At 43.3% G+C, this 17,238-nt stretch overlaps 1 protein-coding gene across 1 annotated transcript; it reads right to left on the reverse strand.

The window, feature by feature from the left end:
• Positions 1–1,093: 1,093 nt before the first annotated feature.
• slc6a16a (solute carrier family 6 member 16a) lies at positions 1,094–15,363 on the reverse strand. Its single transcript, XM_036552437.1, has 12 exons — positions 15,235–15,363; positions 12,367–12,601; positions 10,076–10,233; positions 8,035–8,158; positions 6,898–7,073; positions 6,256–6,366; positions 5,466–5,707; positions 5,034–5,214; positions 4,573–4,774; positions 3,293–3,452; positions 2,659–2,821; positions 1,094–1,651 (listed from the first exon to the last, which is right to left on the reverse strand). The coding sequence occupies exons 2-12, from the start codon at positions 12,599–12,601 to the stop codon at positions 1,316–1,318; spliced, it is 2,088 nt and encodes a 695-aa protein (XP_036408330.1). The 5' UTR covers positions 15,235–15,363; the 3' UTR covers positions 1,094–1,315.
• Between the last annotated feature and the right edge of the window lie 1,875 nt (positions 15,364–17,238).

Here is a 17,238-nt window from a genome sequence, read left to right on the forward strand (position 1 = left end):
TTTCTGGCAAAAAAATTCTGTTGTGGGTCGAGGTACCCACAGAGTATGTCTGGGGAACAATATAACCTCACAAAAAGCCTCTTCCAAAACCAGTCAGCTGTGGACATCAGGTTGAATTTAGCCCCACACAAATCTGAAAGGCTATCTTAGGTAGGAGCTGGATTAGTGCTATCCACTGTCCTGACAGCTGTGGCTATCTCTAATGTATTCATTCAGATTTTAACAACATTCAAGTGTGAGTCTGAGCTGTTGCTACAAGTTGTCAATGGGAGAATGGGTCATTAGAGGTGAAAAGAGATTTTTCCAAGTGATGCACGACAAAATATTCACCATGCGCAAAGTAACTCCTCAAAGGAAGTATACATAATCAGAGAGCTATGCCCAGAGAAAAGAGTGGGCATAGAGAGTTCTGAAGATAAACTGCAATGTATATTACATAATATCTCAGATGCTGAGCTGGAGAGGTCCTGTTTAAGTGCAGTATGGTACATTGAATATGAACAAGGCCTAGTGTGACCACCAGACTAACTGATAAACACTGAATATCAGTGTTCCCACAACCATTACAGAACATACTGTATTGTGCGATATTACAGGAATAGGCTGTAAGTCATGGCCACAAGTCCTTTTCTGTGACAGTATATCCATGCTTTCCAATTTACTGTAGGTTACACAGGAAATGGATCAGAAAGAAATGAAATGTTCCAACAGAATAAACTGGCTATCAAAACACTCCTTTGTGTATGTGATAATTAATGTTCTGCATACCTCTGAGCAGGTTTGGGACTGGGAAAATGGAGGCTGCCTCATACTTAACCTTAAAATGATGCTGACCCACTCACTATGTTGTGAAGAGGGCAGAATTCGTATTTTCCACTCTTCACACTTCACAAATAGCATTTGCACCGTGTTCATTTTCACACATTCTCTGAAGATTGCTTTGACCATTATGACGGTTAACCTGAAAGTTATAAAGATTATGCCTAGCCCTCTTGCTCTCTATAGGCATGACTGGTCAGTTATTATATCCATTGCATCACATTTTTAGATGCCGATGATTAAAATGATCACACAGAAGGAGAGCTCTGCCTTGCCCATGACAGGGACCACAAAGAACTCTAACACACAGTAATATGTAAGAGTGGATGGGTTAACTGGTCTCTATACAGTCACGTAAGGAGGAAGCCATTTCTCTGTATTCTCCAATAATTCTTCTGTATTCATTCTTCTTATTAAGAGCTGCAGCAATCTGCCAACTCCAGAAGTTTATTCTCTCATCTGTCTATTTTCCGGCTCCCTCCCCTCTGCCATCCTCTCAAACCCCGGTGTCTTCCTCATCCTCTGCCTCTTCCTGCTGGGGGAGGAGCCTATATTCATCTGTGCCCAATGGCAGGAAGGAGGCCCTGGGACGCCCGTCACCATCCTCGTCCAATCGCGCAAGCTCGTGGGCGGAGTTGGGCTCGGCCGAGTTGCACTTGGCGTATCTCTCCCTCTCTGCCTCCCGCTGGTGCCCCCCCTCCCCGCTGCGGCTCAGCCGGGTCTTCAGGAGGTAGTGGATGTAGCCCGCAGGGATGGGCAGGGAGGCAAACAGGATCAGCAGCGTCAGCACAGCCAGGGCCCAGCCGGGGTACTCCAGCACGGTCTCCTCAGCCTGGCGGAGAGACGAGAGGGGGTCATTAACTGCATCGTGCCTTTTGCTGCGGTTCCATCACCCCACCAGCATGCTGGTCCACAGCACCCTCACATAGCAGATTTTATTGTGTGCAATTACCGAGGGTGCCACATTGACGGGTTATATCACAATCAGAGGTACGGTAAGGTACCTAAGGTAAGGTAAGGTAAGGCTTTCTTTTTAAGTACAACTAACACTGAGACACTCCAGACACTGCTCAAGTTGACTCATTTGGTAGATCTGTTTTATAGTGGAAATGCTATCTTCACTAGGAAATCAACCTTTAGTCTATGTATATATGATCACTGCATGCAACAACAAAAAGTAATTTAGCAATTTGCTAAACTAGGGACTAAACTGTGTCAGTGTCTGGGTTAACCCATGCAAAGCCATATTTCACTGATCAACATGACTTCCCTCATATTGATGAGTGAATTATGGCTTTGCGTGGGATAACCCAGAGACTTGCCCAGACATGCTAATACACAATGTCTGACTATGAGCGTCAGGCCCTGCACTTGTTTGAGGAAACAGAGCAGAAAATCTATTAGGACTGTAAACCACAGTACTGTAACCAAACACACCTGCAGAAAGCAAACAAAAATATATTTATGTTTCTTGATTTCAAGTAAAAAAAAGTGCTATAAAGTTCAGTTTACAGCAGAAAAGAAATGCTATGTCAAAGGATTTTCCAAATTCTGGCTCATCATAGCGGGGACCAATGACAACTGATGTTGCTGGATGAAGACCAATAAAAACAAGATCTTAGGCGGCTTGAAAACCACTGGGCTTAGATTATCTTTCACAAAGAAGCTGAAGAATGGCATTGTACAGTCTTCAGTAAAAAATGACAAACAGCCCTTATGAAATATTATTAAATGCATTTAGAAACTCAGACAAATGCAATCAATTATAAAATGTGCTTAACGTGGCTGCCCCGTTTCCCCATCCCTGTGCTAGGGAATGCTGCATCCTTCAGTCCTTACTGTGTTGTGGTTCCAGGCGGTGTATGTGGGACGTTTGAAGAGCATGCGCAGCAAGCTGGCTCCCAACAGTCCAACCATGGCCAGCAGGCACACGTACTTCCACAGATACTTATATAACACCGGGGGGCGCCACTGCAACATGACCTCAATGTCATCCAGGAAGCTGTAGAGGAGAGGGGCAAGGACAATAACAACCTCATGAACTGCCATAACACCTGTCAGGCACAAATTCAATACCTCCCAGTTAAACCAGAGGCTGTTAGGTTTATGAGCTTAAGGTAGGTTTGTAAGCTCACGTTAACAACCTCATCCCACTCCTCTTTGCTTCAGATATCTGGGGTTTGTTGTCACACTGTTACTGTGTGCAGTACTTACTCCATAACAGCATCCTACATAAAAGTAACTATTACCTGTGTTGTTTTATCATACCACCATCACTGTCAGCAAAGCTCTGCAGAATTTCATCAGTTTAATTCCCTTTCTGCATAGTGCTCCAGCCTTCACGGTAACAACCTTTCCCCCATGGTTACTCCAGTTGTCATCCTCTGAGGTGTCACTAAAACTGCCCGGTGAAGCACCCTCTGTATGTGAAATACCCTGTAATGGAACGCACACCCTGGACTACCTCCCTTACCGGTCAGCCCCATACATCCAGGACACGCAGAGCGTTTCGAAGACCACGACTATGATGAGCGGCAGGGTGGCGGAGTAGTCGTCAAACATCGTCACAAAGTAGTTCCCCGAACGCTGTGTGAACAGCAGCCCGATCAGAAAGCCCAGGATACAGCTGCAAACTGTGGCAGTCAGACGGACAGACAGATAGACACATATATGAATTACTGCCATCTCCATATATGCATTTTTCTTCGCATACTGTATTGCTGAAAATATGCTTTAATTAGTATTCTTTGTAATACTTGGATAAACACTGATATGACTTGAGTTTCATTTTTCCCAAAACATTAACAATATAAAACATTGCCAAAATAAGTTTCTATTCCTCAAAGATGCAGAAAGCTTTTTCATGCTTTTATCTCCACCAGGCTAGACTAATACAATGCCTTATTCTCAGGCAGTCCAAAGTATATCCTTAGAATAGCTACAATAGCTACAATAGCTTATGTGTCACATGTTCTCCATCTATACAACTGGATATTCACTGTAGAAATTTAGATTAAGTACCCTCCTCAAGAGCACAGCAGTAATACCCCACCCGGGATTAAACTAGCAACCACTTTGGTTACAAGCCCTGCTCCTTACCTCTACACCATACTGCTGCCCTTACAGCTATCGTGTAGGATATAATACAGACATGGGGCATCCTAAGGCAGGCTAATTTGACTCCGCAATAAAACACGCTTTGTTAAACACTTAAAGATTTTCTATATACATTTTAATCAGTACTTTCTTTATGTTATTTCCTTTACCACTGTCACCCTTTTGGAATCACCAACTGTATTACATTCAGCCTGCCTTTAGGCAACACCCGCTTATGCAGGAATGCTGAAGGAACAAGCCAAACAAGACAACTGTGAACTTCTGATACACTCGCTTGCAGTCAATGGCTTGTAGTGCACTATAGGGCAGTGTTAATGGCTACTGGAGGATAGGCGCCACTCCACTGACATCACCAAGCAACTCAATAGCCACTAGAGGGTGCTACAGTGGTGGGATGAGGGGACTCTAGAATTAGAAATCCAGTCTATCCCAGTGGAGCAAAGCCAGTTGCGTTACACCACTGCTGACTCCTGGTGATTGCCAGTGAGTGGCATAGTTCAGATTCAAACCTGAGACCCTGGGCTCAGAACCAGTACCTCAAACAGCTGAGCCACTTGGGAGGTCCTCTAAATCAAATGTGCTTGATAATCTGATCTGACGAGTTGAGAGAGGCAGGACCTCAGTGAGGCGTGTTACCAGTGAGGATGGTCCTGTGGCGGCCTAACGCCTTGAAGCTGTCCATGAGCGGAGTGAGGATGCCCTGCATGGTGCCAAACATGGTGCTGAGGCCCAAGTTTAGCAGCATGAGGAAGAAGAGCGCCGACCAGAAAGGGCTGGCAGGGAACAGCGCCATGGCCTCAGTGAAGGCAATGAAGGCAAGGCCGGTGCCTTCCACACCCTGAGAGACGGAGGAAGAGAGACACAGAGGGGAGTGGGGAAGAGAGAGAGAAAGCAAGAGGAAAAGGGGAAGGAGAGAGGGACATGGGGGGACAGGGAAAAAAGAGACAGGGAAGCAGGGAGGGATAGACAGATAGAGGGACAAAGACAGACAAAGAGGGAGAAAGACAGTAACCAATAAGAAAATTTAGGAAGGCATTTCACAGCCACACAAGCATGACTGCGGGGTTTAGAAGAATGAAGCAGAAGCAGAGCCTGACCTTGTTCATCTCATCCTCCAGGACGCAGTCAGTGATGTTTCCCCCCATCTGACTGCCATAGTGCTTGAACCACTCTCTGTAATCTGCCAGGGACACTGACCTGGGATCAGACATGTCAGACCACGGCCAGTGGTGGTGTGAGGAGCCCGTGGCGGACATCTCAGTCAGAAGATCCACATTGCTGTGGGGGCAAAGCTTAAGTCATTGTGATGCATATGCAGTATGAACTGTTACATGGCAATGATATAGACAGTGGTTTCCATTCAGTCAAGTATTTCAGAGCACAGACGGAGTACAGCGCAGTTGAAATGCGTGCACACACACACACACACACACACACACACACACACACACACACACACACACACACACACACACACACACACACACACACACATACACACACACGCAGAAATACACACAAACACTCACCGGACCACACAGTCCATGGCAATGCTCTTGGCCCGGAAGCCCAACACGGCAAACACCACGAGGGAGGCCAGCACAGAAGTGAGGAAGTTGATGAAGGACACCATAAGGGCGTCACGGTGACAGTTGTTGTGGCGAGGGTTGTAGGAGGAGTAGGCGATGACAGATCCAAAACCCAGCCCCAGAGCGAAGAACACCTGAGTGGCTGCCTGGCGCCACACCTGCACCTCCCCCCAGATTTTGAGCTGGGATCCAGAAAGGTACCCAGAGGAAGGGAGAGAGGGTAGGTCAGACACCAGAGGACAAACAGGAAACTTCATGTATACTTTATTGCATAATTCACCTTCACACTTCAATTGGGGCCTTGAAGGGCATTCTGGGCCTTCAAGGGCGGCTATAGCAGTTCTCTGACACAGTGACGAACTGAGTAAAAGTGTATCTTGTAGTTATTATTTAACAACTATATAGAAAATGGAACCTATAATTTACTGATAATTTGAAGTTTTCAGGAAAAAACAACCAAAACCTTCAAGGTGTCAAAGTTAAAGCCCCTTACTAGGCTGAGCTGTGAATACTTGGTATATCCAAGCACTTTCTCACAGAATCACCCTCGGTACCTGAAGCAGGAGTTACTTCTGTGACACTTATCCACCGGATGGGAATTCAAAAGACCTGTTACTGTTGCTCTAAATGTGTTGACAATGTACAGACAGCGCTGCTGCAGAGAGGGGAGAATTCCCATGAAAGCCCACATGAACGCTGTCCTTCAGGACTTAGCCTAGCCAGTGCTCACCTTGGGGTAGAACATGTAGGCGACGCCTTCTGAGGCTCCGTCCAGCAGCAGCCCTCTGATAAGGAAGCACAGCAGCACAGCATAGGGGAACACAGACGAGAAATACATCACCTTCCCAACAGAGAGAGAGAGAGAGAGAGAGGGAGAGCAGTGTTAAACCAGTCCAGTTTCCTAGCCAGTTCTGCGCAGCAACACACATGCGTAGCCTTATCAGATCCTTGCAGATTTTTTTGTGCAAACTATAGAAAGTAAAAAGAAGATTGCATTGTATATTGCGGTATATATTTTAATTTGCTCTAAAGAGACATCAACATGTCAAGGGCATGATCCAGAGCTTACATTTTACATACTAATTGTTTGCACATTCAGTCATTCAGATCAGGTATCTTGCAGAAAGGATGCAACAATCCCAACACGGGATTCAAACCTGATTCCTGTTGGATACATACCCAGTTCTCTTACCACCATAACACGGCAGTAAATGAATGCCAAATGACTTAAATGAAAATCAAATGAAAAGGCTAATTTATAAGTCAGTGCATAAAAACATAAGGTGGTGATTACAGCACCCACTTTGCTTTTCCTTTGTTTGAGGTAAAACAATGTTTAAGACAGGATTAACACATGTTTAGTGTCCAGTACCCTGGCAGAGGACTTGATGCCTTTGATCATGGCGAGGCAGACGATAACCCAGGCAGCCAGCAGACAGCCGGTCATTATGGGATTGAACTCCCCCGTCTCCTCTATGGAGTCCGTAATGTCCAGAGCTTTGCGGAACCAGAAGTATGAGGTGGGAGAGCTGCTGGTACATTCTTTCACTGAGAGAGAACACAGGGACCATATTGTGGATTTAAAACTGTTTGACCAAGATAACTGCTCATACGCACAAATACAATCATATACCACCACATAAGTACAGAGCAAACCTTTAAGTGAAGAACAGGTCATAAGGGTAGAATCAGAATGTAACACAAACACACACACTCCTTCACTCTCCCTCTTTCTCCCTCTTTCTCCCTCACACACACATACACACACACACACACACACAGTACTACACTTAACCTTGCTCACAGTACAGGCCACTAGTTAGAACTGCCTCATACACCTGGTGACAACAGTGCATTTAAGTGAGATAAACATGAATAGATCCAGAAACACAGGAAGCACAGCATTAACCCTTTCGTACGTAAGTTCTAAAACATTTCTAACTGCCCCCCAGCGTGACTTATTTTATGCTATGTAGCGTGCGTGTTACACGGTTCGTTATGTTTTCATTAGTGTTATTAAGCTCATAGTTTTCACTGCCGCATTTGCTACACTTTGTAACGTGAAATCACTGTTTCCTCAAAGCTACCGTTAGCCAGAATTTTTCCAATCTAGTGTATTAATCTGAGAACTGAGAACTGTCTCATTGTGGAACTGTACACATCCTGTCCCCGTACTGTCGCTATACTTGCTGTATGCACTTTTGTAAGTCGCTTTGGATAAAAGCGTCTGCTAAATAAATAAATGTAAATGTAAATGTAATCTCACCGCTGTAACCGCACGCACAAAGGGGCTAATCACACCAGTGTGACCGTACTCGCGAAAAGGGTTAATTCTCTCCCTCAGATAATGAGAAACACATACAGCGCACCTACTGGGCTGGTGATTCGCCCCTGCTTGAGTGCTCAGCATTTGTGCCTGCGGTACGCTATCTCAGTTTAGAGCACTGTCGTCACCACATATGGTAACAGAAGATTATATGGTGTTATGCTGATCCGGTGTGGTGCCTACCAGTCCTGTTGGGGCTCAGTTCAGGACAGTGTTCCCATGGCAGGGGATACTGGAAAGAGTTGCCCAGGTAGAAGAGGCTCCAGGCAATGATGACATTGTAATAGAGAGCGACAAAAAAACAAACCTGCAGAAAGGACGGACAAGAGGAGCTTTTAAAACAATATACTAACTTCGCACACTGACCGCAAAAAGGAACACACCAATAAGCAAGAGGGTAAGATGTGTATACCAAAGGACTACAGACACTATACAGTATCATCATCTACACAGAGGAAAGGGTTAACACTGATTATACAGAGCTGGTTTTGCTTCAGCTAGGAGTTAACTGAGGGCAGAGTCAAGTTACAACAGAGACAGAGGCCTGGCCGCAAGGATGGTGGGAGGGTAGCGGTGTGTCGTGGCGAGGGCCCACCGATTGGATGGCCCTGAGGCCGGGGGGAGGAGCTGACATTGAGATGTAAGATTCAAATTCTTGTGTGGTGAGACAGAGGTGGTTAAACACAGGCATGCCGCACGCGCAGACATAGAGAGTGTATTACGCCTTGTAGAACACACACTCTGGCCACTGAGGGAGCCCAGACCGCTAAACCACAGCCCTCACATTCATGGAGCTGCAACAACGGCTACCATTGTTTCTGCTAAAAAAATTATACAACACCCAGTGAAGCACTGGCAGTGCTGCTCTCACTGAAATTGTAACTATTTTTCATACTGTAATCAAAGCAGGACTCTGAAGTACCTCATAATGGTCGTTTTGTCATGACTACAGAGAAAGACGTCTAAAGACGGAGCTTTGTTTTATTCTGACAGAAGAATATGGCATTCATTAGCTGAAACACTTATCATCAACAGCAAATTAACTAGTCTCCATTTCCAGTTGACATCTTTGAGCAGGGCGATCCCACTGAGTCTGTATCAAGGATCAGAGGACTGAGTGTACAAGAGGTACGTGCCACGTGCAATCATGGTATTATGTTATGAGGCACGTTCAGGGGCGATGACCCACTAAATGCCATGAACAACAAACTCCCAAGCTCCTGCAAAAATTTCACATGTACTCCTGCAAACATTTCTGTCTCTCATGTTCATCAAAGCATTGAGACAGAGGCTAACGTACAAATTGATCCTATATAAAAGCACGGAGGGGTTCATTTTTTTTAGCTCTGATTTCTCATGTCAAGCCAAAGGCAGCACAGAGTATTGTACATCCAATCAAAAATTAAGAACACCTTAATCACAATAATACCATGTGTTCGGTTCAAGATGGCGGGGATAAAGTGTTCAGTTTTTTAAACGATAATGGTACAGTAAACTGATGACAATCTTTTTCAAACACTAGCCTTAGGTGCCCTTTATTAATAGAGGTTAATAATCAAACACTATTCAGACAAGTGTTGATTACAGTCCATGCAGCCAGGCACCCGCTGCTCTTTTAGAGTGTGGGCACTATCACTGATTTGACTTCACAGACCACGTGTAACTGACAGGCTTTCTGTGTCCAAATTTGCCTGTAACCTGATACTTAGAGCTGGCAGCTGGCAAGTGTGACTGTTACTTAATTCTGTCACCCCTTCTGTCCTTCCCTCCCCCTCTCATTCAGTGACAAAGCAGTTCTCACAGAGATCAAAATGTTCTGTTACAATGCATGTTCAGACGTGGAAGGAATCAAAAAATGATTTTCACTGAGGTGCGAGGGAGAGAGTCACTCGCCCACTGACAACATAGAGTGTCGCAGTAGTACGGCACATGGATAGAGAATAATGCATTTCTATACACTGAGTCATTGTTATGTCATGACTCATGTTATCCTTGGACATACGTAGTATACTACATACGTAGTATAGTGTAGTATGTCATGCCAATAAAACACTGTTAATAAAACTGAATTTACAGAAAGACAGTGTGTGTGTGTGTGTGTGTGTGTGTGTGTGAGTGTGTGTGTGTGTGTGTTAGAGAGAGAGAGAGAGAGAGAGAGAGAGAGAGAGAGCGGCAGAGCTGCCACTGACAAGCCCAGCAGGAAAGCCCAGCATGCTGCTCTCACCACACAGCTGGAGTATCCGATCCCCACCAGTCTGGGGGAGATGTGCTTCCACACCCCGATGCTTCCCTGTCGGATACACTGGCCTGCCGCGAGCTCCAGGAAGAACAGGGGAACTCCTATTACCACCAGGAGCAACACATACAAAAGGAGAAACGCTCCTGAAAGAGACAGAGAGAGAGAGAGAGAGAGAGAGAGACAAAGACATGTCTCACAACTCATTTTAGCCACTGACAATCCAGCTGAGCACAGACATACAAAAATCAGTATTTTACAATGACTTTACTGCAGATACACACAATAATAACAATTAATAACACATAAAATAGTAGCATCCAGACCTGGGTGGCAGTAAAGATAATCATACAGTATTTCTACATCATAACAGAACTATGTTTTATAAAATTCTACCATTTAAATCAATATTCACAAATTATACTCTAAATGAACCACCTACCTAAATCATAAACTACATTATCAGATAGATAAATGATATAATTTCCCATGGAATTAACTTTATTCCAGTATATTAAGGGCAACAATGTTGAGGGGGATAAGAAGAAAACACTGACCCCACGAATGTCTACATATATTTAAGTAAACACACAATGACATCCCTCTTTTGTATATCTTCTATGGAATTCATTCAGCTCAACCACATATTCTGATAACCTACACACTTTGTGACACCAGTGTAGTATGCAGGTTGAGTTGAGTTATTTTAAGATCATTTTAAGATCACATTTTTCTGATACACTGACATGCCCAAGGCTGAAATTCTGCTTGCCAAGCAAATACCATTTTAAATGACAACTACCTTACTCAAATAAGGATATGAATTCTGGATATGAAAGCTGCCCTGTTTACTTTAGAAAATCGGCATGGGAACTATTGCCCATATTCAGGCATATGACCCTGATACCGACAGACCACAACTAATTGTTCCATGGTCTCTTCTTTGTATTTATTTTTACACCTCTACCTTCACCATTGACAGAAAAGAGCTGCATTACAGTCAGAACTGCCTCCATGCTCATCAAGGCACCAACAGGTCCCTAGTGTAACGCATAAAATAACCTGAACTGCAATCACCACAGACGCCCTCCAGTCTAGAGAACGCTTGCAGGTCGGACAGAGACTGATACAGCTCCAGCACAACATCATTCGCTGTCAATTTTAGGCTAATCTCATTTGTACTAAAACTGGGTTCAGACTAAAGGTTTGGAGTTCCCCTGATTCACATTCCTGTCCTTGAGTAAATTCACAGTTTGACAGACAGCATCGCAAACACACTTAAGAACACGTTTATTCCAAACGTTAAATTACAGTTAATCGTTGAAAATGCAATCGTTATTGCGTTCATCATGAATGCCACACAGGCAGACACACTCAGTATCTCTCTATTGGTTAGTCAAAAATCCCTGTTCGTTTTTTCCCCTCAACCAGAGCTGTAGATCTCATCTGTAATACAGTGATAATTTTACTTAATTTTACCTATTAAAATATTTTTTTCTCATGACTCATGTATGGTAAATTTCACAAATGGTAGATGAGGAAACTAGCAACGATTATAAGATCACAACCTTAACGCAGTCGTGAAGGTCCGAATTAACACCCTTAAGATGATCAGGCACTTGGATCATTGCAGTGGAGACTTACACGGAGAATGAAATTATATGTTAACGCGAATTAATCTTAAAACAATCTCATGATAATTCTATAGGGAGCATTCACAGCTTAGGAGTCCTCATTGATCTTAAGGTTTGATCTTGTAGTACCTTTATTAAAGACTTTTCGATGGTCACTAAAACATACGTCTTCACTCTGGTTTGAGACTGTATGTTGATCATACAGAGCTGATACACCATATACAGGACCAGAGCTGAAACATGGGTGAATCCCGAAAGATCTCTGTGAATGGAGAGTGTTAACGATTCACTTCTGTGACTGAGAGTGCACTGTGTGTAGGCCTGTGTGTGTTTGGAGGTATTCTGAATGGTGAGAGGCCATTATGATAATAGCATGTGTATGTGTAATTTCTCAGTTTCATAATACACTTTAAAGGTGCTGTTTAAAATAGACATGACTGATTGATTGACTGACCGATTCCCTAACTGCACAAAGTCCCATGGACACAAGGACTCTTATTTATTGACAGACGTATCAAACATAGGCTAGCCGTTAGCATGCCACACCCAAAAAAGTCAATATCAGTTCAGCATACAATGTAAATTCCACACAAGCCAATACAGGATGGACTGTCAGAAGATATCAAAAACCTAAGCAGCACTCACCTCCTCCATTCTGATGACAGAGATAAGGGAATCTCCAGACATTCCCCAGTCCCACGCTGAACCCCACCTGGGCCAACACATACTGCAGTTTGCTGTCCCAGGCTGGTCGAGAGGGGTCCAGATCAACCGCGGACTGACTCTGATCTGCCGCCGTGTCCAGGAGCTGAACCTCTGACTGACTCTCTGTCATCATCCCAGTCCCCTCCTCATCATTGGGCAATGGTGGCTTCTCCATCTGGATACGAACAGATCAGTAGGCTAACTCCTGAGACTACTGGACAATATTAGATTACATTACATTACTGTCGTTCAGCAGATGCTCTTATCCAGGGTGACTTACATAGGTTACAATTTTTACATGTTATCCATTTATACAGATGGATATTTACTGAGGCAAATCTGAGTTAAGTACTGAGCCCAAGCGTACAGCAGCAGTGCTCTAGCAGGGAATCGAACCAGCAAACTTTTGGTTACGAGCCCTACTCCTTACCACTGCTGCATCTGCTACTATATAAAGACTAACACATGCTACTACACTCCTTCCCTCACTATACCACTGAGATTTAAAAGAGTCTCTGTTCAAGTCAAAGTGGACTTGTGTATTATTTACAGCACATTGCACTGTATTGCAGTTAGAATGTGGGTCTGTTGTGCTGAACTCCAGTTGAGAATTGTGACGCAAACGTTTTGAATATTGATTCAGTATCAAAATATCAAATGTGCAAATCTATGTACTGTACAGGTGCCAGGTGAGCATCATTAGCACAACGCAATTTGAATATCAACACAACGTTTGCACTCTGAATGGGGTTATTTTATTGAACGACATCTCTCTACATACAAGAATACTACTGGGAGCGCAAGGCAGTGTGTGAGTACTCTTCTCTATGTGTGAGCTTCTTCTCTATGACATCGGACTCTAATGTAAGTATTATTTTAGTCATTTACCACCTAACAGATGATACTGTGAAAGTAATAAAAGCCAACACTTTCTTAAATGTCCAGGATAAGGACACAGAGCACTGTGGTTAGAGTGAATCAAGGCCTAACTCTCTGTACATTACCAGCTGTCAGGACGGTTAGGACCCACGTCCTAACCTGTGGCGTTACATAAAAACAATACAGAGCTCCACTGGGCTTAAACTGCATGCCGCTTGAGAGCAAAGATGTAGCTGTTCATAGTCCTTGACACTTTCAAGACTATTAGAAAAACAGTCCTGGTCTCACTTTATCTGACTACAGAGCTGCAGGTTCTGCACCTGCTGTTCACCCACGATAATCCTAGTGTGTGTCCACAGTGTATCTTAGCGCGTCAATAACATTTTTGGATTTTGGTACCTTGTGTAGTGCTCTGTGGTTATTTTTACAGCTATTATCATTGTTTTCATACAGGTCTCACTAACACACTGGAAAACATTCTGCTATATTCCAAACATATACAATGTTGCTGAGGGTACACATAAGGAACTACACTGAAATGTATTCATTCATATACACTGAAATACACTCCCATAACAATTCTGATTGTGAAATACACTCATCACTCTGATCACAATTATTTGTTTGCAATTTCATAAAATGCAAATCACAATATACATATATCACTTTCACACATCTAGAGTATCATAATCCTCCACTGCACGGCAGACTGACAGAGTAAGGAGCTTCCAAAGAAATACTTCTGTGCTGTATAGCCACAATAATAATGCTCATACCGAAAATGGAAAATTACTGGCTGTCTCAAAACGGAGTGGGAGGCAACAGGTGGGTTTAACAAAAACTGTCACACACAGGACTCTTGCAGTAAGCAGTTCCTCTCTGGAGCCGAGAGGCAGCAACTCACAGGAGCTACTACGGCACGTTATCTGGCATGGCAGGTTTACACAGCACTGACATAAGAGGGAACACAAGGTGAAAGAAAAGGGAAAGGAATGAAAGGGGGGGGGGGGGGGGGTTAGAACAAGATTGAGGGAGGAGGACTTAACGGAAACAGCGATGGAAAGTTTTCAAGGTGTCTTTTACCTCAGTGTAGATCTTGTGACTATGTGGAAAAATACTCCCCGAGTCCACGTTTTCCACCTCTATATATAGTTCACCCCTCTCTTAGCCACGCTGTTCCCTATCGCGCTGCCAGCAGCGTCAAGTCACTTGCAGCGTTACTCGTCATTGTTGGCTAACGGTAAATCACAAACCACAGAGGTTCAATTCTGCCCTGCGGAATGTGTCATGTATACACTAAACTGATCAGCAAAACAACACCTATTGCACCAGTCTTATCCCTCCCTTATCAGCCGTCTTATCCTGTAATCTTTCCCGACGAAAAGAGATTTCACCCGACATTTCATACCACAAGGACCAGGATTTACAGCAAAAATTCAGGAGCTTTTACTGCACACAGACTTCGTTGTCTGTCAGAGTGCACAGTTGATAAGAATACCACCGTAATCTGCATCTCCGAGTTATGGTCCAGAGGACATGTAAGAATGCTACTTACATGTTTGAGAAAGAAAAGAACAAAATTTTATGTTCGCTTTACTATCATCTTATAGGAATCTTTATTTCCCTGATAGGCATCTCTATGTCTAAACCAACCACTGAGAAATTAAAATATTAATTTCAGTAGCTGTGACGACCATTTAAATACCTTGGCACTGGCATTTCAGAAAAGCACAACTGAAGACGAAGACCAGTCCAGTAGTAAGAACAGTTACAGCTGTACTAACTGAGGTTGTTCTTACTATTTGCTTTTCATCTACAAAGAACAGAGGAAAGAAGAGGAAACCGTCGCCTGAATACTCAAAATAATAAGGTGGCACTAAAGCACAAAACGATTATACTAATGTACGCATACACATACAGTATATTTACCTTTTTTCACTCTACTTACAGGGGTATCCCCCAATGGCTCTATCACTCCGCTTTTCCAGCCGTGCATGCACGTTCACTCCCTGGAACTGCCAAACGCCTTCTGCAGTTAACTTCGCAAGAGTATTTCGTTGCAGTCAAACATCCTAAAGGTGCCAATAACCTCCAGTTCACTGTCTTCAAAACTGAAACTTGCTGATGGGCGCCACGTGGTATGTAGGAACATATATTTGTCAATCCGAAAAAAAAAAAACCAAGGCACAGTCCCCTCGAGCTTTCATTGGCTCCGAAATGTTCTTGCCTCATCCTATATTCCCCAAAGACCATGCCTTTAAAAAGAACTTATCCAGGAAGTGTGCGCACACTGTACCCCATTTGGCGTTGTTAAAATATCGCTACTATTACATTTACAGAAATGCGAAAACTTAGATCTTACGCTACTTTTTTCATTTGAATGAATAATCTGCGCAATGATTTAACTCTAAATTTAACACGCAGATTCGTCTTAATACCTTTTTTGGAGCTGAAAGCTAGAGGAATGTAGGTGGCCTCCTCAACTGTGTCGTAGATTTCAGTGTTATTCCAAAGTTTTCCACCATAAAAAATCCTTTTCCACTTAACGAACTGTGGGATGTTGTGGACTGTTTTTAATGGATTGTTGGACATTTTTAACCATATCATCCCAGTTTTAACGCCATTCGACATAATTCATGTCCATGTGGCATTGTTATTGTTTCGAAGGCTGTTTTAGTTAATGTCCAAGCGCCGCCTACTGACCAATTCCACCATTCCGATCCACCCCCTTTACGTGTGTTTATATTTTGCTGTAGGACAAAAGCTGTACTCCGCACATGCTGAAATTTGCTAATTATTTGGGGAAATAAAAACATGCAAACCATCGAATAAAAGGGTATTAAAAAAAAAAAAAAAAACTTTTGCAAGAACTTACTTTCGTGTCCAAACATTAAATTACAAACCAATAATCTTCATCTTTCAGAAAGCCTGTAGGTCAGAATGTCTTGTACACAGCTGAGCTCAACACTAACATCAACATCTCCTCTCCATGGTAAGATTCAGGGTATTGTAGCCATCTGTCACACCTGCCACAATGTTTTCTCACTACAGGGCAGTGGTGGTCTTTACATTGACCTTTTACATTTAGTAATTTAGCAATCACTGTACTCCAGAACGTCGTACAAAAGTGCATACAAAAGGGTTAGGCTAAAAGCAGAGGCAACACTCGAATAGGAGTCATTAAACAGCAAGCCATATTCTGTTTAGTGCTATGGTAGTTGCAACAGGAAGTTTGATGGTATAACAAACGTGTTTGAATATATAACATAGAGTGCTTAGAGTTCAGTGTTAGTTGAATCAAGACGGAGCTTTGGACAGATGACTTTTCAGTCTGCAGCATGAACAGAGATGGCGGCAGTTGTGAATGTTGGGGAGCCCATTCCACCACAGGGGGCCAGAGTGGAGAACAGACATGACCAGAAGGATGGACCATTTTGCAGAAGGAGGTTAAGGTGACCAGAGGTTGTGGAGTGGAGAGGTCTGGCTGGAGTGTATGGTTTCATATAATTTCTAGTGTCATGGCACATCAAAAAGAGAAACCTACATGATCTAATTCATGATATTGTTCTATTTTTATCCTTGCCCCCATGCATTCATGAGCACTGGTTTGAAATATAATTGCCATTATTAATATTTTGAATATCCACATTGATAGACCTAAATGATAACTTCCCTGAAGATCTGATGTACATGTTGCTTGGATATCTTCAGTATTAGTATCCATGTTGAAAACCTCTTCATATGGTTTAATGATAATGAAATCAGGCAGATCTGAAACCCTTACATGGTGTCTTAACCAGCTTCATGCTAACTGTTATACAACGCCCAAGTCCACTGATCCACCTCTCCTCCTATCTATGTAAATTCTATTTTCATTTCATGTTATTGTTGCTATTCTTACTTAATATCCATTTTAGAAGATCACTAGTCACG

The sequence above is a fragment of the Megalops cyprinoides genome, chromosome 19 (assembly GCF_013368585.1).
Source record: "Megalops cyprinoides isolate fMegCyp1 chromosome 19, fMegCyp1.pri, whole genome shotgun sequence".
Lineage (NCBI taxonomy): Eukaryota > Metazoa > Chordata > Actinopteri > Elopiformes > Megalopidae > Megalops > Megalops cyprinoides.